This window comes from Podarcis vaucheri (genome assembly GCF_965113315.1).
Source record: "Podarcis vaucheri genome assembly, chromosome: 5".
Lineage (NCBI taxonomy): Eukaryota > Metazoa > Chordata > Lepidosauria > Squamata > Lacertidae > Podarcis > Podarcis vaucheri.
In genome coordinates this window covers 83,921,688-83,941,676 of record NC_138763.1, presented here as the reverse complement: position 1 = coordinate 83,941,676, position 19,989 = coordinate 83,921,688, and the positions used below count along the sequence as shown (strand labels likewise).

Below are 19,989 nucleotides of genomic sequence, written 5' to 3'. Positions count from 1 at the left end.
ACCTCGAACTGCGTTCTCCCAGCTACCCGAGCGAACCAGCGGCAGGACCCCGGTATGGGCCCCCCCAATATTTTTTATAAGTCGGCGCCCCTGGATGGGCGGCCGTTGGGACGAGAAAGAGGAGCGGGAAGGACACGCCCCCCGTTGCCCCAGGAAGACGTTCGTTAAAGCGCTGATGCTGCGGGAACGTAATAAGGGAAGACAGTGTCGAGAGGGAAGCCCTTCAGAGTTATCTCGCAGCCGGTCCCCAGGCGCCACCATCTTCCCTCAGACATATACAGTGGTACCTCTAGTTCACAGGCAATCCTCCCATAATGATTCATTGAAGGCAGTAGAGCACAAACCTGGGGGGGGGGGAATTAAGAGCAAGAAAATGAAATAAAGTGTTCAAAATATCCCCCCACAAAGTTTTTAATAGATGCATGTGCCTTAGCCTGCAACATGGGCATTTATAAGTTAAACTTATACGTCTTTAAAGCTTTGGAGAGCAACTTTACGCACTCGTGGTAGGAAAATCAATTAAACCTCATATCCCCATCTCAAACTTCTGTTTTTTTTAAAAATGGAAGACTCATGAATGGAAACCAAACTTATTAACACAGAAAAGTGTTACTAAATCTACTTATAGCAGGATCTACAAAGATACTTTTGCATACAAAGAAAATATACCAACTTCCCCCCACATTTATTGCCACCTACCTAGCCTCAGATACAGAGACTTAAAAAGGAAAGGAAAGGGACAGAAAGCTCATTGGTGCATTAAAATGTGTCTCAGGAGTATTCAGCCATTAGTAGACCTGACTTTTTATCTCTAGAACCACATGTACCACACAACTGACATTTTTCTATGGGCAAATTAAGCCCATGTTTATATGCTTGCACACAGGAAAGTGAATGTTTCAGTAAATGGAAAATTAAATCAAGACTCCAGACAAACTATTAAAAGAACAAACTTTATTCAAAACATCCAAGTCATACATTAAAATGCATTAAAAAAGGGAGCTTGGAAAATATGTACAGGATAGCAAGGAAGGAGTTGGGATGCTAATCTGGAACCTGACTTAAAGAGAAAAACTGAGAGTCCGAAGCACTTCCATCAACATTCTGCATTTGTCCAGGATTTGTATCTGAATAATTCCCCATTGCAGACCAGGGAGTAGAAGTGCTTGATGCCATGAAGAAGTTCCCAGCTGATGGTGGAGGCTGCCTCACCATCTCCGCACCATAATATGGAACTGGGCAGTTGCTCGCCTGGGAAGTCTCAGAAAGCCCAGTTCCACAAAAAGCAGCTTGCTGGTAATAAGCAGGGTTCAATTCCAGGGAGCTCTGCTGTTGCGGGGCACACTCTCCTGGTTGCGTGTTGTTGAGAGGTGGCTGCCACAACCCTGCTCCTCCATAGCTTTCAGCATAATGAAAGTTGTGTCGCTGGTTATTTTGTTGCGTGTGAATCTTTTGAATATTTTGGCTGCTTGCTGGACTGCTTCTTGGGCTGCTGTCCAGGCTGCTTCTTGGAGTGGCTCTCTCACCGTGGCTATAAGGAGCTGCAGCATGGTTCCCGGTCCTTATCCTGGAACCTATCCTCTTTGGTGTTCTGGCTCGTCTATTTTGAAACCAGATCTGAACAGAAGAAAGGAGAGAAACAAATGCCCATTATTTCCAAACAGGTAGGTCATAATTTCAATTTCAGGTACAACAACCAAGCAAAGATTAGTGTATGACAGTGGGAGAACCTACGTTAACTTGTTTTGTGTTGTGTGAAAGGCATATAGGCATTATGTTCTGTGAATATAGAAGACATTGTTACCATGAATATGTCTTTTTGATCCAACAGAGAGAATTTCATTTAAAGAACTATGCTTATTCCTCGGGGGTTTCTCTTTAGTTCTCTGCAGCATTTTTCTACTCTCTTCAGCTCCACATTCATATATCCCATGTTCATAATCTCCAGTTACTGTTAATTATAAAGCTTTTACATCCACGATACACCCTCCCCCCCAAAAAAAAAATCCCAAGAAAGAGGAAGTTAGCTCTTGAACAAGGCGCCTTTCGCGATAAGCTGAGAGGCACCCGGGTGAACTAAGGCCTTCGACTACGCCAGGATTATTCTGAGCGTTTCAGATTGTTCCAGTATGTGCGGTTTAGGGAAGTCTTGGGAGCCCCCACCATCCCGATTCTTACGTGCACACGATCTTCTTCCATTCCGATGCACCTCGCCAGCGCCTCCCTGGTCTCGTATCCGGGGTACTGGTTCTCTTCAAAGGACTTTTTTAGGAGCTCGATTTGGGCAGGAGTGAAAACGGTCCTTTTTCTCCTATCTCCTCCGACTTTGGGGTGGCTTCCTCCTGGAAAAAGACAAAGAGGCAGATCTGAAGGAAGCGCTCGGCTTAAACAGAAGCGACGCTTGCAGATCTTCCTCCCGACATGGAAAGCTCGGGGCTGCATCGCCTGCACTTGCCCCCAGAATCGGGCGCTGCCTGAGGTTACACTGCGTAAAACGACCCCCGCCTTCAGTGGCAATTCTTTCAACCGCCCCGCTGACCACCCACCCGGCCGAGCGCAGAAGGGCAAAGCCTTCGCTTTTTACAGGACATTTATTTCCACGCACTTTGTGGCCTTTAAATAAACCTCCGGTTGCTCGGAACAAGGCTTGATGAAAAGCCGAAGCGTACGAATTTAACTCTTATTTCTACGCCTGCCATCCTTTGTCTCAACTGATCCCAACCACGTTTATTGGGAAGTTTAATCCCGTTTAAGTGAAAGGGATTTAACATTCGGAAAGTGTGTGTGTAAATGCTTCATGCAGTAAAATGCAGTAAATGCTTCATGCTTACAAGTAAAGATGTGCAAACCAATCCTGCGAAATGTTTCCATCCGAAGACATTTGAGCCCCTGTGTAATCCCTCCCCGGCTACCACAAATGGGTCTTTCCTATACCCTGATCCTGACCCAGAAACAGAAACACCCTTCATTTATAAAAACCGTCGTTTATGAAAGCCTGAATTTATATCAATCATTTGAGCAATTTTTTAAAGACAAGTGAACTAAAAATCTTCTTAACAATCCTCTCTACTTACCTCGGCCGGTAGTTTTCATCTTGTAAAAAAGCTGCCTCGCTAACTTCCAACAAAGCTGGTTTTCGCTTCCAAAAATGCCCTTGCTCCTCAAGGCCCGCTCCAGGTTTCTGGAGTTCGGCACCTTTATAGCCCCTCCTGGCTGCCAATTGGCCGGCGCGTTTTCCTTGGAGAGAAGCGCTCCAACGGGGAGGCGGCTTTTGGGGAGGAGCGGGTTTCAAGTTCATTTTTCTTTTTTTTATAATAATTTTTATTGCATTTTTTCCAAATTACAGAAAGAACAAAAGGAAAAGCAGAATAGAAGAAAAAAAGGAAAAAAGAACAGAAAATCACCACCATTTCAACAACTTATTTCAAATTTCCATTGGACTTCCCCACATCTCCCACATAATGCATTCTTGATAATAAAATTATCAGCAAATTATACCCTTATTTCGTGTGTTTCTTTATATTTTCAGTTGCAATTTAAGTTTAAATCTCTTATTCTCCATTTACTCTAAAGATATAACATTTTTACCCATTTAAACTTTGATTCTTTCATAAATGTTATCAATTTCATAAATAATTAAATTTCATTGCTGGGGCTAACGTTCCAAATCATACGGCGTCTTATGTTTCATACAACTTATAATACTTTTGCAAATAGTCTTTAAATTTTTTCCAGTCCTCCTCCATTGCCTCTTCTCCCAAGTCTCGGATCCTTGCAGTCATCTCGGCCAGTTCCATGTAGTTCATCAATTGCGTCTGCCAATCCTCCAGTGTGGGCAGATCTTGGGTCTTCCAATGCTTAGCGATAAGGATTCTTGCTGCTGTTGTAGCATACATAAAAAAAGTTCTATCCTTTTTTAACACCTTCTGGCCGACAATGCCCAGAAGGAAGGCCTCTGGTTTCTTGGGGAAGGTGTACTTAAACACCTTTTTTAACTCGTTATAGATCATTTCCCAAAAGGCCTTCAATCTTGGACAAGTCCACCAGAGGTGAAAGAATGTCCCTTCAGCCTCCTTGCATTTCCAACATTTATTGTCAGACAAATGGTATATCTTAGCGAGCTTGACAGGGGTCATGCACCACCTGTATACCATTTTCATAATGTTTTCTTTCAAGGCATTACATGCCGTAAATTTCATACCGGTGGTCCATAACCTTTCCCAGTCCTCAGACATAATGTTGTAACCAATGTCTTGAGCCCATTTTATCATGGCTGACTTAACTGTCTCATCCTGAGTATTCCATTTAAGCAGCAAGTTGTACATTCTCGATAATACCTTGGTCTTTGGTTCTAACAACTCTGTCTCAAGTTTCGATTTTTCCACCTGGAATCCTATTTTTTTATCTAGCTTAAAAACCTCATTAATTTGGGCATAGTGTAGCCAATTTTGCACCTTGTCCTTTAATTTTTCAAAGCTCTGCAACCTCCAATTACCTCCAATGTTTTCTATTATTTCCCAATATTTCGGCCAATATGCCTCCATATTGGATGTTTTCCGAGCTTTGGCCTCTATTGGTGAAATCCACCTCGGAGTTTTACTTTCCAATAAGTCTTTGTATTTTTTCCAGACCATATATATTGCTTTTCTGACAATATGGTTTTTGAACATTCCATGTGTTTTCCCCTTGTCATACCACAAATACGCATGCCAACCTAACGAATTGTTAAAGCCTTCCAGATCTAGGACATCAGTGTTTTCCAATAAGATCCAATCTTTCATCCAGCAGAAGGCCGCAGCTTCATAATATAACCTTAAGTCTGGCAGGGCAAACCCCCCTCTCTCCTTTGCATCAGTTAGTATTTTAAACTTTTGTACCTGACATTGAAGGCTTTTGTACCTGACATTGAAATCCATGCACTTTGTGGCCTTTAAATAAACCTCCGGTTGCTCGGAACAAGGCTTGTATGAAAAGCCAAAGCGTACGAATTTAACTCTTATTTCTACGCCTGCCATCCTTTGTATCAACTGATCCCAACCACGTTTATTGGGAAGTTTAATCCCGTTTAAGTGAAAGGGATTTAACATTCAGAAAGTGTGTGTGTAAATGCTTCATGCAGTAAAATGCAGTAAATGCTTCATGCTTACAAGTAAAGATGTACAAACCAATCTTGCGAAATGTTTCCAACCGAAGACATTTGAGCCCCTGTGTAATCCCTCCCCGGCTACCACAAATAGGTTTTTGAAAGCCTTCCCTACACCCCGATCCTGACCCAGAAACAGAAACACCCTTCATTTATAAAAACAGTCGTTTATGAAAGCCTGAATTTATATCAATCATTTGAGCAATTTTTTAAAGACAAGTGAACTAAAAATCTTCTTAACAATCCTCTCTTCTTACCTCGGCCGGTAGTTTTCATCTTGCAAAAGCGCTGCCTCGCTCTCTTCCAACAAAGCTGGTTTTCGCTTGCAGAGTGTCCTTTCTCCTCAAGGCCCGCTCCAGGTTTCTGGAGTTCGGCGCCTTTATAGCCCCTCCTGGCTGCCAATTGGCCGGCGCGTTTTCCTTGGAGAGAAGCGCTCCAATGGGGAGGCGGCTTTTGGGGAGGAGCGAGTTTCAAGTTCACTTTTCAAGCGCTGCTTGACCAATCTAGATGGGCTGGAGCGCACCCTTTCCTTGGCATCACCCCTTAGCAAAACTGGAAAATAGCCCTATAGGCGGGGAGAATTAGTGCGCACAGTTGAAGAGAAGGGAATTGAGAAGACGGGTTGGGGAGCGAGAGAGCCAGACAGAACTGTGGTTTATTTTTAAAAAATATTGTAATGAGGCTTTCATTTTACAGACAGAGATGCGCCAAGACTTAGGCATGTTGAAAGGCTTTGCCCAAGAAGCCTAGATGCAGCAAGTACACTCTGAAACCCCCTGCCTTTTGAGATGAAGAAGGCGCCTTCACTGCACCCTTTTCGGCGCCTGCTATAAACTTTGTTTCCTTTCCTTTACCTGCAGAAAGTTGCTATGTCTTTTAATCGGTGGTTTTAGCTTGACTGTAATTGTATTTTGCATGTTTTTCACTTTGACTTGTATAGAAAATGTTCATGCTTTCGTAAGCCGCTTAGAGGTTTTCGTTAAGGTTAGGCGGTGCAGAAACATGAAGGGAAGAATGTGAGTAACACCACTGCAAATAAAGGGAAGGCAAACTCCTCTTGGCAAGAAGTCAGTAGGTCTTTCAAGCCCAAGCGGTTGATGTTAGATGCTCAGAGTATTCAGCCCCGGACAGACGTCGCAACCAAATCCTGAATCTACACAGTCTCAAGGCACTATCGCTTGTAACTGCAACTGGGTTGCATTCTGAGGGAAAGAGAACTTTCCGTTTCCTAGGCTTCCTTCAGACGTTGCTGGTGCTTCTTTTCTTTTTCACTTCCACTATTTCTCTTTCTGTCTTTCTATCCCCACAACTTTCACGTGGCCATATTCCTCTGCCTTTCAGGGACTTGCGGCATCCAGATAGCCTGCCGCTCCACCCTGCACCCGGGGCAAGATAGTTGCCTCCGATCCTCAAAGGAACTGAAAACGTACTGAAACCTTCCAGCTCATGCAATGAATGTTCCCAGTCCCTGGCAGTTTGTTAATCAAGAATGGTTCTCTGTTGGTACATTCTTTGTTATTTTTGCCTCAGAAAATTAACACAAGGGACCCTCCCTAAGTGTACCTATAAACCCTAATCATAGGTATGCTGACTCAGAATCGGCAAAGAAACTTTTTTTCGAGTAAGAACTACATTTTTTGTGGTGAGCTATGGGAAATTCTATATATTTTTAAAATGGTTTTTTTTAAAAAAAGAAAAAGGATTTGCAAAGTGCTTTTTATGTGTAGATGCCACCCAGGGCAGGCGATAACGCTGCAGTCTTTCCTCATCCACACCAGATGACACACCACCTAGTACGTTTCCTTTCACTAAGATTTAGCAGTCTCTCCTGCGTAATGATGCCCTCTGCTCTCCACCACTCAACTCTTTCCCTCATTCAGAGAGGTGGATGTGGGGAAATAAATCCCGCACCTTCCACTCCCAGAGAGGCGTGCCTGGCATCACTTTGATGTTTTTTTATGTGTCAGGAGAAGACTTTTAGATTTAGTTTCAGTTTTGTATCTTGTCCTTATTGTATGTTTTATCCTCCAACCTTAGCTTTTTGATCTCAAATGGGTGTTGTTTTAATCTTGCCTTTTATCTATTGTATTACATTTATCTCTCTCTCCAGAGCTGTTCTAGCATCTAGATTCCGGCATTTTGCCTATGTTATACAGAGAGCAGCTTTGAATCAGGGGCAGATCTCCTTGGAAACCAATGAATCTTAAGATTCTGGGACCTAATCTCAGAGGGATTTAGTCCACATGCATAAACATTTTTATTCACAGCAGTGTCTTTGACACGTGAGACAACCCAGAACAGAAATTCGAATCAAAATCTGTTTTTTTTTAAATTTGGTGATCTGTTGAAGAAGACAACAGTGGTTACCCAGAACTCATTGCTAGTTGTGAAGGGGCCCCCAGAACAGCTCAAGCTACAGGGCCCCTAAAATGTAGGTCTGTCACTGCTTGGGACTGATGTTGGGATAACTGTAACAGATGTTGGGAGAACTGATGTGCATTGCCATTCAAATAGTGTGTATGTGCCGTTCCATGTGACAAATTATGTGGGATGGGGCTTTCCTGGGACCCCCCCTATTTTATTCAAGCTGGCACCCCTGATAATGAATGTACCCCCCCTTGCCTGGCATCACTTTAATGTTTTTGTATGTGTCTGGTGAAGACATTTAGATATAGTTTCAGCTTTGGATCTTGTTCTTATTGCAGGTTTTATCCTCCAAGCTTAGCTTTTTTTAAATTTCAATTGGGAGTTGTTCTTATCTTGCCTTTTATCTATTGTATTACATTTACCTATCTCTCTAGAGCTGTTCTAGCATCTAGATTCTGGCATTTTGCCTATGTTAAACAGAGAGCAGCTTGGAATCAGGGGCAGATCTCCTACGAAACCAATGAATCTTAAGATTCTGGGCGCCAAATCCCAGAGGGGCGCCAGACCTGAATTTAGTCCACATTCTTAAACATTTATATTCACACCAGAGACTTTGACACATGTGACAACCCAGAGCAGAAATTCTAATCTAAATCGTATTTTTTAAATGTGGTGATCTGTCAGGGAACAACCCCATTGAAGACGACAACAGTGGTTACCCAGAACTCATTGCTAGTTGTGAAGGGGACCCCAGAACAGCTCAAGTTCAGCACCCCCAAAATGTAGGTCTGTCACTGCTTGGGACTGGTGTTGGGAGAACTGTAATAGTCAACTCTTGTTGGGTTTGAAAACTTGGGGATGGGAGGGGAGTAGAGATTCAGAACTATTTGTGGCACTGGGGAAGAGGTGTAAATCCCATGCTATTTTACCCATCAGAACTAATATTTGCCCAATAAGGGGTTTGGAAGTCGCAGGCACCATGCAGCAAGAGATTTGCTTCCCTCCCTTTAACTGGAACCTAGGATCCAGCAATAAAGAGCTTAGTACGAAAGCCATACACTTAGAATACAAGAATTATGAGCCCAGGAACTTGTTTTGAGAATCAGAATTAATGGGAGCTCACAGGCTTTCCACACGTAAATCCGTTCCCGGTTTACTCAAGTATTATTCATCTCAGCAGTATAATGGAGAGGGGGGAGGGGATTATTTTGCGGTTACTGTATTTATGAACACGGGGAGGTGAGGTCAGCAGTCCTTTGTGATCTACTGCAAAACACCCAGCGTTCTTCCCACCACTGCCATGCAAAGGAAACAGCGATTTAGAGAGCAATTAGGACCGGGGGGGGGAGCGGGAAAGGGATTAATTGCACCCCCCATCCCACCCTATGCATACAAGCAGGTGATGCGTTATCGCAGATCTCCAGTTCAGATAATTCAGAAACGGGCAAGCAGAGTGATCAAGGGGATGGAACAATGAGGAAAGGTTGGAGCATTGGGGACTTTTTGGTTTAGAGAAATGTTGGATAAGACGTGGCATGAAAGAAATTTATAAAATTTTGCATTGCACGGAGAAAGGGGATAGAGAAAAATCTCTCCCACTAAACTACACTTTTAAAAGCTACAATCCTAAAATCATTGATCTTTTCCCCCTTGCAGTTTGCCTTTGCTGTTTTCTTACATTTTACATGTATGCTTATTGTTTTGATATATTGATGTAAACCACTTTGTGAGGCTCATTTCAAAAGCAGTACATAAGTAAATGAAATGGGAGGGATTGAGAGGGACGTATTTCTGAATAAATGGATCTGTCTTGATTTATAATAATTAAAAATCATGATCAACCAAATATAAAAGAGAGAGAAAACTTCCAAGCAGAGGAGGATTTAGGGCAACACAGCCCCCGCCCCCCCCCCCGCGCTGAGCCTGGAGGGGCCACAGGGGAGCAGAAGGATGAAGGAATGTAAGGAGCAGAAGGGAAGGCGAGAGGGGGCAGCCTTCCTCAGAGGCCAGGCATGCTAATGCGCTTATCTCGCCTCACGGGTGGGTCCCCCCTGCGGGGTGGGGGGTCATTATGTGAAGGAGTGGGGGATGGGCGGCCGTTGGGGAAGGACACCCCCGTTACCCCCAGTAAGACGTTCGTTATAGCGCTGATGCTGCGGGAATGTAAAAGGGGAAGACAATGCCGAGAGGGAAGCCCTTAAGAGTTATCTCGTAGCCGGTCCCCACAGGGCGCGGTTATCGTCCCTCAGGCATATACAGTGGTACCTCTAGTTCACAGGCAATCCTCTTATAAAGCTTCATTGAAGGCAGTAGAGCACAAACCTGGGGGGGGGGGATTAAGAGCAAGAAAATGAAATAAAGTGTTCAAAACATCCCCCCAAGAAGTTTTTAATAGATGTATGTGCCTTAGCCTGCAACATGGGCATTTATAAGTTAAACTTATACGTATTTAAAGCTTTGAAGAGCAACTTTACACACTCATGGTAGGAAAATAAATTAAATCTTATATCCCCATCTCAAAGTTCTGTTTTTTAAAAAATGGAAGACTCATGAATGGAAACCAAACTTATTAACACAGAAAAGTGTTACTAAATCTACTTATAGCAGGATCTACAAAGATACTTTTGCATACAAAGAAAATATACCAACTTCCCCCCACATTTATTGCCACCTACCTAGCCTCAGATACAGAGACTTAAAAAGGAAAGGAAAGGGACAGAATGCCCATTGGTGCATTAAAATGTGTCTCAGGAGTATTCAGCCATTAGTAGACCTGACCTTTTATCCCTAGAACCACATGTACCGCACAACTGACTTTTTTCTATGGGAAAATTAAGCTTGCACACAGGAAAGTGAATGTTTCAGTAAATGGAAAGTTAAATGAAGACTCCAGACAAGCTATTAAAAGAACAAACTTTATTCAAAATATCAAAGTCATACATTAAAAGGCATTAAAAGAGAGCGCTTGTAAAATATGTACAGGATAGCAAGGAAGGAGTTGGGATGCTAATGTGGAACCTGACTTAAAGAGAAAAATTGAGAGTCCAAAGCACTTCCATCAACATTCTGCATTTGTCCAGGATTTGTAGCTGAATAATTCCCCGTTGCAGACCAGGGAGTAGAAGTGCTTGATGCCATGAAGAAGTTCCCAGATGATGGTGGAGGCTGCCTCACCATCTCCGCACCGTAATACGGAACTGGGCAGTTGCTCGCCTGGGAAGTCTCAGAAAGCCCAGTTCCACAAAAAGCAGCTTGCTGGTAATAAGCAGGGTTCAATTCCAGGGAGCTCTGCTGTTGCGGGGCACACTCTCCTGGTTGCGTGTTGTTGAGAGGTGGCTGCCACAACCCTGCTCCTCCATAGCTTTCAGCATAATGAAAGTTGTGTGGCTGATAATATTGTTCCGTGTGAATATTTTGGCTGTTTCCTGGACTGCTTCTCGGGCTGCTGTCCAGGCTGCTTCTTAAACTGGTTCTCTCACTCCGGCTATAAGGAGCTGCAGCTTGGTTCCCGATCCTTATCCTGGAACCAATCCTCTTTGGTGTTCTGGCCCTTCTGTTTTGAAACCAGATCTGAACAGAAGAAAGGAGAGAACCAAATGTCCATTATTTCCAAACAGGTAGGTCATAATTTCACTTTCAGGTATAACAACTAAGCAAAGATTAGTGTATGACAGTGGGAGAACCTACGTTAACTTGTTTTGTGTTGTGTGAAAGGCATATCGGCGTTATGTTCTGTGAATATAGAAGACATTGTTACCATGAATATGTCTTTTTGATCCAACAGAGAGAATTTCATTTAATAAACTATGCTTATTCCTCGGGGGTTTCTCTTTAGTTCTCTGCAGCATTTTTCTACTCTCTTCAGCTCCACATTCATATATCCCATGTTCATAATCTCCAGTTACTGTTAATCATAAAGCTTTTACATCCACGATACACCCTCCCCCCCAAAAAAAAAAACCCAAGTAAGAGGAAGTTAGCTCTTGAACAAGGCGCCTTTCGCGATAAGCTGAGAGACACCCGGGTGAACTAAGGCCTTCGACTACGCCAGGATTATTCTGAGCGTTTCAGATTGTTCCAGTATGTGCGGTTTAGGGAAGTCTTGGGAGCCCCCACCATCCCGATTCTTACGTGCACACGATCTTCTTCCATTCCGATGCACCTCGCCAGCGCCTCCCTGGTCTCGTATCCGGGGTACTGGTTCTCTTCAAAGGACTTTTTTAGGAGCTCGATTTGGGCAGGAGTGAAAACGGTCCTTTTTCTCCTATCTCCTCCGACTTTGGGGTGGCTTCCTCCTGGAAAAAGACAAAGAGGCAGATCTGAAGGAAGCGCTCGGCTTAAACAGAAGCGACGCTTGCAGATCTTCCTCCCGACATGGAAAGCTCCGGGCTGCATCGCCTGCACTTGCCCCCAGAATCGGGCGCTGCCTGAGGTTACACTGCGTAAAACGACCCCCGCCTTCAGTGGCAATTCTTTCAACCGCCCCGCTGACCACCCACCCGGCCGAGCGCAGAAGGGCAAAGCCTTCGCTTTTTACAGAAAGGCTTTTGTACCTGACATTGAAATCCACGCACTTTGTGGCCTTTAAATAAACCTCCGGTTGCTCGGAACAAGGCTTGTATGAAAAGCCGAAGCGTAAGAATTTAACTCTTATTTCTATGCCTGCCATCCTTTGTATCAACTGATCCCAACCACGTTTATTGGGAAATTTAATCCCGTTTAAGCGAAAGGGATTTCACAGTCAGAAAGTGTGTGTGTAAATGCTTCATGCAGTAAAATGCAGTAAATGTTTCATGCTTACAAGTAAAGATGTGCAAACCAATCTTGCGAACTGTTTCCAACCGAAGACATTTGAGCCCCTGTATAATCCCTCCCCGGCTACCACAAATGGGTCTTTCAAAGCCTTCCCTAAACCCTGATTCTGATCCTGACCCAGAAACAGAAACACCCTTCATTTATAAAAACCGTCGTTTATGAAACCCTGAATTTATATCAATCATTTGAGCAATTTTTTTAAAGACAAGTGAACTAAAAATCTTCTTAACAATCCTCTATTCTTACCTCGGCTGGTGGTTTTCATCTTGCAAAAGCGCTGCCTCGCTCTCTTCCAACAAAGCTGCTTTTCGCTTGCAAAGTGTCCTTTCTCCTCAAGGCTCGCTCCAGGTTTCTGGAGTTCGGCACCTTTATAGCCCCTCCTGGCTGCCAATTGGCCGGCGCGTTTTCCTTGGAGAGAAGCGCTCCAATGGGGAGGCGGCTTTTGGGGAGGAGCGAGTTTCAAGTTCACTTTTCAAGCGCTGCTTGACCAATCTAGATGGGCTGGAGCGCACCCTTTCCTTGGCATCACCCCTTAGCAAAACTGGAAAATAGCCCTATAGGCGGGGAGAATTAGCGCCCACAGTTGAAGAGAAGGGAATTGAGAATACGGGTTGGGGAGCGAGAGAGCCAGATAGAACTGTGGTTTATTTTTTAAAAAGTATTATTATGAGGCTTTCATTTTACAGACAGAGATGCGCCAAGACTTAGGCATGTTGAAAGGCTTTGCCCAAGAAGCCTACATGCAGCAAGTACACTCTGAAACCCCCTGCCTTTTGAGATGAAGAAGGCGCCTTCACTGCACCCTTTTCGGCGCCTGCTATAAACTTTGTTTCCTTTCCTTTACCTGCAAAAAGTTGCTATGTCTTTTAATCGGTGGTTTTAGCTTGACTATAATTGCATTTTGCATGTTTTTCACTTTGACTTGTATAGATAATGTTCATGCTTTCGTAAGCCGCTTAGAGGTTTTCGTTAAGGTTAGGCGGTGCAGAAACTTTAAGGGAAGAATGTGAGTAACACCACTGCAAATAAAGGGAAGGCAAACTCCTCTTGCCAAGAAGTCAGTAGGTCTTTCAAGCCCAAGCGGTTGATGTTAGATGCTCAGAGTATTCAGCCCCGGACAGACGTCGCAACCAAATCCTGAATCTACACAGTCTCAAGGCACTATCCCTTGTAACTGCAACTGGGTTGCATTCTGAGTGAAAGAGAACTTTCCGTTTCCTAGGCTTGCTTCATACGTTGCTGGTGCTTCCTTTCTTTTCACTTCAACTATTTCTCTTTCTGTCTTTCTATCCCCACAACTTTCACGTGGCCATATTCCTCTGCCTTTCAGGGACTTGCGGCACCCAAATAGCCTGCCGCTCCACCCTACACCCGGGGCAAGATAGTTGCCTCCGATCCTCAAAGGAACTGAAAACGTTCTGAAACCTTCCAGCTCATACAATGAATGTTCCCAGTCCCTGGCAGTTTGTTAATCAAGAATGGTTCCCTGTTGGTACATTCTTTGTTATTTTTGCCTAACAAAAATTAACACAAGGGACCCTCCCTAGGTGTACCTATAAACCCTAATCATAGGTATGCCGACTCAGAATCGGCAAGGAAACTTTTTTTCGAGTAAGAACTACATTTTTTGTGACAGATAGGTAGCCGTGTTGGTCTGCCATAGTCAAAATAAAAAAATTCCTTCCAGTAGCACCTTTAAGACCAACTAAGTTAGTTCTTGGTATGAGCTTTCGTGTGCATGCACACTTCTTTTTTTGTGGTGAGCTATGGGAAATTCAATATATTTTTCAAAATGTTTTTTTTTATAAAAAAAGCAGTTGCAGAGTATTTTTTATTTGTAGATTCCACCCAGGGCAGCCGATAACGCTGCAGTCTTTCCTCATCCACACCAGATGACACACCACCTAGTACCTTTCCTTTCACTAAGATTTAGCAGTCTCTCCTGCGTAATGATGCCCTCTGTTCTCCACCACTCAACTCTTTCCCTCATTCAGAGAGATGGATGTGGGGAAATAAATCCCGCACCTTCCACTCCCAGAGAGGCGTGCCTGGCATCACTTTGATGGTTTTGTATGTGTCAGGTGAAGACTTTTAGATCTAGTTGCAGCTAGTTGTCCTTATTGCATGTTTTATCCTCCAACCTTAGCTTTTTGATCTCAAATGGGTGTTGTTTTAATCTTGCCTTTTATCTATTGTATTACATTTATCTCTCTCTCCAGAGCTGTTCTAGCATCTAGATTCCGGTATTTTGCCTATGTTATACAGAGAGCAGCTTGGAATCAGGGGCAGATCTCGTTGGAAACCAATGAATCTTAAGATTCTGGGACCTAATCTCAGAGGGATTTAGTTCACAAGAATAACCATTTTTATTCACAGCAGTGTCTTTGACACGTGAGACAACCCAGAACAGAAATTCTAATCAAAATCTGATTTTTTAAATGTGGTGATCTGTTGAAGAAGACAGCAGTGGTTACCCAGAACTCATTGCTAGTTGTGAAGGGGCCCCCAGAACAGCTCAAGCTATAGGGCCCCTAAAATGTAGGTCTGTCACTGCTTGGGACTGATGTTGGGATAACTGTAACTGATGTTGGGAGAACTGATGTGCATTGTCATTCAAATGGTGTGTATGTGCCGTTCCATGTGACAAATTATGTGGGATGGGGCTTTCCTGGGACCCCCCTATTTTATTCAAGCTGGCACCCCTGATAATGAATGTACCCCCCCCTTGCCTGGCATCACTTTAATGTTTTTGTATGTGTCTGGTGAAGACATTTAGATATAGTTTCAGCTTTGGATCTTGTTCTTATTGCAGCTTTTATCCTCCAAGCTTAGCTTTTTTTTATCTCAATTGGGAGTTGTTCTTATCTTGCCTTTTATCTATTGTATTACATTTACCTATCTCTCCAGAGCTGTTTTAGCATCTAGATTCTGGCATTTTGCCTATGTTAAACAGAGAGCAGCTTGGAATCAGGGGCAGATCTCCTACGAAACCAATGAATCTTAAGATTCTGGGCGCCAAATCCCAGAGGGGCGCCAGACCTGAATTTAGTCCACATTCTTAAACATTTATATTCACACCAGAGACTTTGACACATGTGACAACCCAGAGCAGAAATTCTTTTTTTTTTTTAATGTGGTAATCTGTCAGGGAACAACCCTATTGAAGAAGACAATAGTTGTTACCCAGAACTCATTGCTTAGTTGTGAAGGGGCCCCCAGAACAGCTCAAGTTCAGGACCCCCAAAATGTAGGTCTGTCACTGCTTGGGACTGATGTTGGGAGAACTGTAATAGTCAACTGTTGTTGGGTTTGAAAACAGCAAACGAGGGGAGGGGAGTAGAGATTCAGAACTATTTGTGGCACTGGGGAAGAGGTGTAAATACCATGCTATTTTGACCCATCAGACCTAATATTTGCCCAATAAGGGGTTTGGAAGTCACAGGCACCATGCAGCAAGAGATTTGCTTCCCTCACTTTAACTAGAACCTAGGATCCAGCAAGGAAGAGCTTAGTACAAAAGCCATAGACTTAGAATACAAGAATTATGAGCCCAGGAACTTGTATGGAGAATCAGAATTAATGGGAGCTCACAGGCTTTCCACACGTAAATCCGTTCCTGGTTAACTCAAGAATTCTTCATCTCAGCAGTATAATGGCGAGGGGGATTATTTTGCAGTTACTGTATTTATAAGCACGGGGAGGTGAGGTCAGCAATCCTTTGTGATCTACTGCAAAAAACCCCAGCGTTCTTCCCACCACTGCCATGCAAAGGAAACAGCAATTTAGAAAGCAATTAGGACGGGGGGGGGGAGCCGGACAGGGATTAGTTGCAACCCCCATCCCACCCTATGCATACAAGCAGGTGATGCGTTATCGCAGATCTCCAGTTCAGATAATTCAGAAAAGGGCAAGCAGAGTGATCAAGTGGATGGAAGAATGAGGAAAGCTTGGAGCATTGGGGACTTTTTGGTTTAGAGAAAAGTTGGATAAGACGTGGCATGAAAGAAATTTATAAAATTTTGCATTGCACGGAGAAAGGGGATAGAGAAAAATCTCTCCCACTAAACTACACTTTTAAAAGCTACAATCCTAAAATCATTGAACTTTCCCCCCTTGCAGTTTGCCATTGCTGTTTTCTTACATTTTACATGTATGCTTATTGTTTTGATATATTGATGTAAACCACTTTGTGAGGTTCATTTGAAAAGCAGGACATAAGTAAATGAAATGGGAGGGATTGAGAGGGACGTATTTCTGAATAAATGGATCTGTCTTGATTTATAATAATTAAAAATCATGATCAACCAAATATAAAAGAGAGAGAAAACTTCCAAGCAGAGGAGGATTTAGGGCAACACAGCCGTTCCCCCCCCCCTGCTGAACCTGGAGGGGCCAGAAGGGAGTAGGATGAAGGAATGTAAGGAGCAGAAGGGAAGGCGAGAGGGGGCAGCCTTCCTCAGAGGCCAGGCATGCTAATGCGCTTATCTCGCCTCACGGGTGGGTCCCCCCTGCGGGGTGGGGGGTCATTATGTGAAGGGGTTGGGGATGGGCGGCCGTTGGGACGAGAAAGAGGAGCGGGAAGGACACCCCCGTTACCTCAGTAAGACGTTGGTTATAGCGCTGATGCTGCAGGAATGTAATAGGGGAAGACAATGCCGAGAGGGAAGCCCTTCAGAGTTATCTCGTAGCCGGTCCCCATAGGGCACCACCATCTTCCCTCAGAGTGGGAAGATGGTGGTGCCCAATTGGGAGTTGTTTTAATCTTGCCTATAATCTATTGTATTACATTTACCTATCTCTCGAAAGTTGTTCTAGCATGTAGATTCTGTCATTTTGCCTATGTTATACACAGAGTAGCTTGGAATCAAGGGCAGATCTCCTAATGAATTTTAAGATTCTGGGCGCCAAATCCCAGAACATAAGTAAATGAAATGGTAGGGATTGAGAGGGACGTATTCCTGACTATATGGATCTGTCTTGATTTATAATAATTAAAAATCATGATCAACCAAAGATAAAAGAGAACCAAAAACATCTTTTGCAACTTATATGGATGGCATCACAGAGAGTATAAAACACCCAAGCTTCAATAAAGAATTAAACCATGTGGGTGAACCAAAAGGTCTTCACTAGATGATTTAGAGAAGATAAAGAAGGCACCAGGAAAGACTCACTGAGGAGGCTGTTCCATAGCTGGGGTGCTACTGCCAATGAAGCTCTCTCTCCCTGATCGACACCCACTTCATCTCATTTCCGTTTCAAGTATTAAAATTATTATATTACTCAAATAAGTCCAATTTGACTGTGGGCAATGTGTTATGCCTGCAGATATCAGAAAAACTGGAGTTGTGTCTTGACATTTCCTTCAAAAGCTCAATGTATATTTTAAAAGAGCAAGCTTCAAATAACCATCTTTAAATACCCATAGCGCTTCCATGCATTAAGATTGCCTAAAGATTTTTTTCACCATAGGTTATTTTACCAGAAATCATACTTCAATGTGGGTGCTCTTTAGAAGAATCTGTAATTAATTAATATGTGTGAGTGTGTCAATCTGCAGGTTGTTAGACAGCAACTTTGTGGTTTTGAAGCCCATTGTGAGTAGGTTGTTTTTCGGAAAGTGTAGCCTTGTTGAAGAAAAGTATAGTGGAAATTTGATTAAACAAAAGAGTGCTGGAACAGAGACATAGCAGACACAGCATTCTTTGAAGGGCTTTATGGTCTAGCTGCAGTTTTCAAACAAATACCCACCAACAGTCAGCATTTGGACAGCAGACTAAGCAGGCATTCAGGTCACCTAAATACGGTGAGAAGTATTATATTTCTATTTAAATTACAGTAATTGTTTTTAAGTTGCCTTTGGCCATTTGTTTATTTCATTAAATGTATACACCACTTGATTGTAAAACAAAAAACTGCAACGTGGTTTACTAACAGATAAAATAATAAATTGAGGGCGGTGGGAATCAACCATACTTCCAAATGTAAGGATCAATATTACCTTAAATTATCACAGACCCATTGAATGATATCTGTGTCCTCCTTTTCGACAGGGCTGTGGTGGTCACCATTTACTCTTCCTCCAGTGAGTTCTGGGAGGCACCTACTAGTCTATCACTCTAGAAACCCTTTCTCTCACCTAAGGGAATCTAAGAGACGCTGGTAGATGGTTTACTCCCAGGCATGTGCAGAGGGCTCACCCCTCAGCATTTGGCAACCGCCCAGGGAATGCAAGTGTGAGGGCCCTCAGGGATTTCCTTATGGAGGAGGGAGAGAAACACCAGCCGAATTCCCAAGGGCAGGTTCAGAAGGAGGCAAAGATGAAAAGGGGGCACAGGCTTCAGGGTGAAATCCTCCCTGGGTTGCATTTGCCTGAGCTGACGTCCCAGCCCCCTTGGCCAGACTTACTCCTGCAGGGGGGTCATTTGGTCCCCTGAGACGAGTCCCAAAACTGTCCCCCCCCCGGGAAGAATGGAGATTGTTGGGGGATCAAATGGCGAAGAAAGGCGAGAAGAGACCGGTGGCGCCTCCTCTTTGCCCCGAGGCTGCTGTAGAGGCAGATTTGGAGTGGGGTAGAAGTGGAAGCGGAGGAAGATCCAGCTCCCAAGCAGAGGCGGATTTAGGGCAGCCCAGCCGCCCCGCCCGCCCCCCCCCCGCGCTGAGCCTGGAGGGGCCACAGGGGAGTAGAAGGATGAAGGAATGAAAGGAGCAGCATGGAAGGCGAGAGGGGGCAGCCTTCCTTAAAGGCCAGACATGCTAATGCGCTTATCTCGCCTCACGGGTGGGTCTCCCCTGCGGGGTGGGGTGGGGGGTCATTGTGTGAAGAGGGAGCGAAAAGGAGACCGAGGGGAGGGGGGAGAAGCGGGGAGGAGCAGGGAGAAGGAGGAGGAGGGCGGCCGGTGTGACGCCGCAGGGGAAGGCGTGGGGAGGGGCAGCCGTTGGGACCAGAAAGAGGAGCGGGAAGGACACCCCCCCCCGTTGCCCCATCAAGACGTTCGTTATAGCGCTGATGCTGCGGGAACGTAATAAGGGAAGACAATGGCGGGAGGGAAGCCTTAAGAGTTATCTCGTAGCCGCTCCCCAGACGCCACCACAGGGCGCGGCTATCTTCCCTCAGGCATATACAGTGTTACCTCTAGTTCACAGGCAACCCTCCTATAAAGCTTCATCGAAGGCAGTAGAGCACAAAACTTGGGGTGGGGAGAATTAACGGGGGGGGGGGAGACCTGACCTTTTATCTCTAGAACCACATGTACCGCACAACTGACATTTTTCTATAGGAAAATTAAGCCCATGTTTATATGCTTGCAGACAGGAAAGTGAATGTTTCAGTAAATGGAAAATTAAATCAAGACTCCAGACAAACTATTAAAAGAACAAACTTTATTCAAAACATCCAAGTCATACATTAAAATGCATTAAAAGAAGGAGCTTGGAAAATATGTACAGGATAGCAAGGAAGGAGTTGGGATGCTAATCTGGAACCTGACTTAAAGAGAAAAACTGAGAGCCCGAAGCACTTCCATCAACGTTCTGCATTTGTCCAGGATTTGTATCTGAATAATTCCCCGTTGCAGACCAGGGAGTGTAAGTGCTTGATGCCATGAAGAAGTTCCCAGCTGATGGTGGAGGCTGCCTCACCATCTCCGCACCGTAATATGGAA

At 44.1% G+C, this 19,989-nt stretch overlaps 2 protein-coding genes and 1 long non-coding RNA gene across 6 annotated transcripts in view; all 3 read right to left on the bottom strand.

Moving 5' to 3' along the window:
* LOC309532282 (uncharacterized protein) overlaps window positions 1-18,655 on the bottom strand; it is a 46,066-nt gene extending 27,411 nt beyond the window's left edge. For 3 of the 4 annotated variants that reach the window (XR_014219673.1, XR_014219674.1, XR_014219675.1), the window contains exon 1: window positions 18,327-18,655. Coding sequence is in view for 1 of the 4 variants with exons in the window: in XM_082222506.1 (XP_082078632.1) it covers window positions 1,045-1,617; window positions 2,179-2,342; window positions 5,401-5,419 (756 nt within the window). In the remaining 3 variants the exon portion in view is untranslated. Of the gene's footprint in view, window positions 1-939; window positions 1,618-2,178; window positions 2,343-5,400; window positions 6,067-18,326 lie in introns of those variants that run through there. The other variant, XM_082222506.1, reaches the window with a different exon arrangement.
* Window positions 1-19,989, bottom strand: part of LOC309532317 — a 107,694-nt gene that overhangs the window by 37,512 nt on the left and 50,193 nt on the right. The window lies entirely within an intron of this gene.
* LOC309532297 (uncharacterized protein) overlaps window positions 10,192-19,989 on the bottom strand; it is a 30,893-nt gene continuing 21,095 nt past the window's right edge. Inside the window, exons 2-4 of the mRNA XM_082222535.1 lie at window positions 12,572-12,764; window positions 11,642-11,805; window positions 10,192-11,080 (exon numbers count right to left, since the gene is read on the bottom strand). Of these exons, the coding sequence (XP_082078661.1) occupies window positions 10,517-11,080; window positions 11,642-11,805; window positions 12,572-12,590 (747 nt within the window). The 5' untranslated portion in view covers window positions 12,591-12,764 and the 3' untranslated portion in view covers window positions 10,192-10,516. The remainder of the gene's footprint in view (window positions 11,081-11,641; window positions 11,806-12,571; window positions 12,765-19,989) is intronic.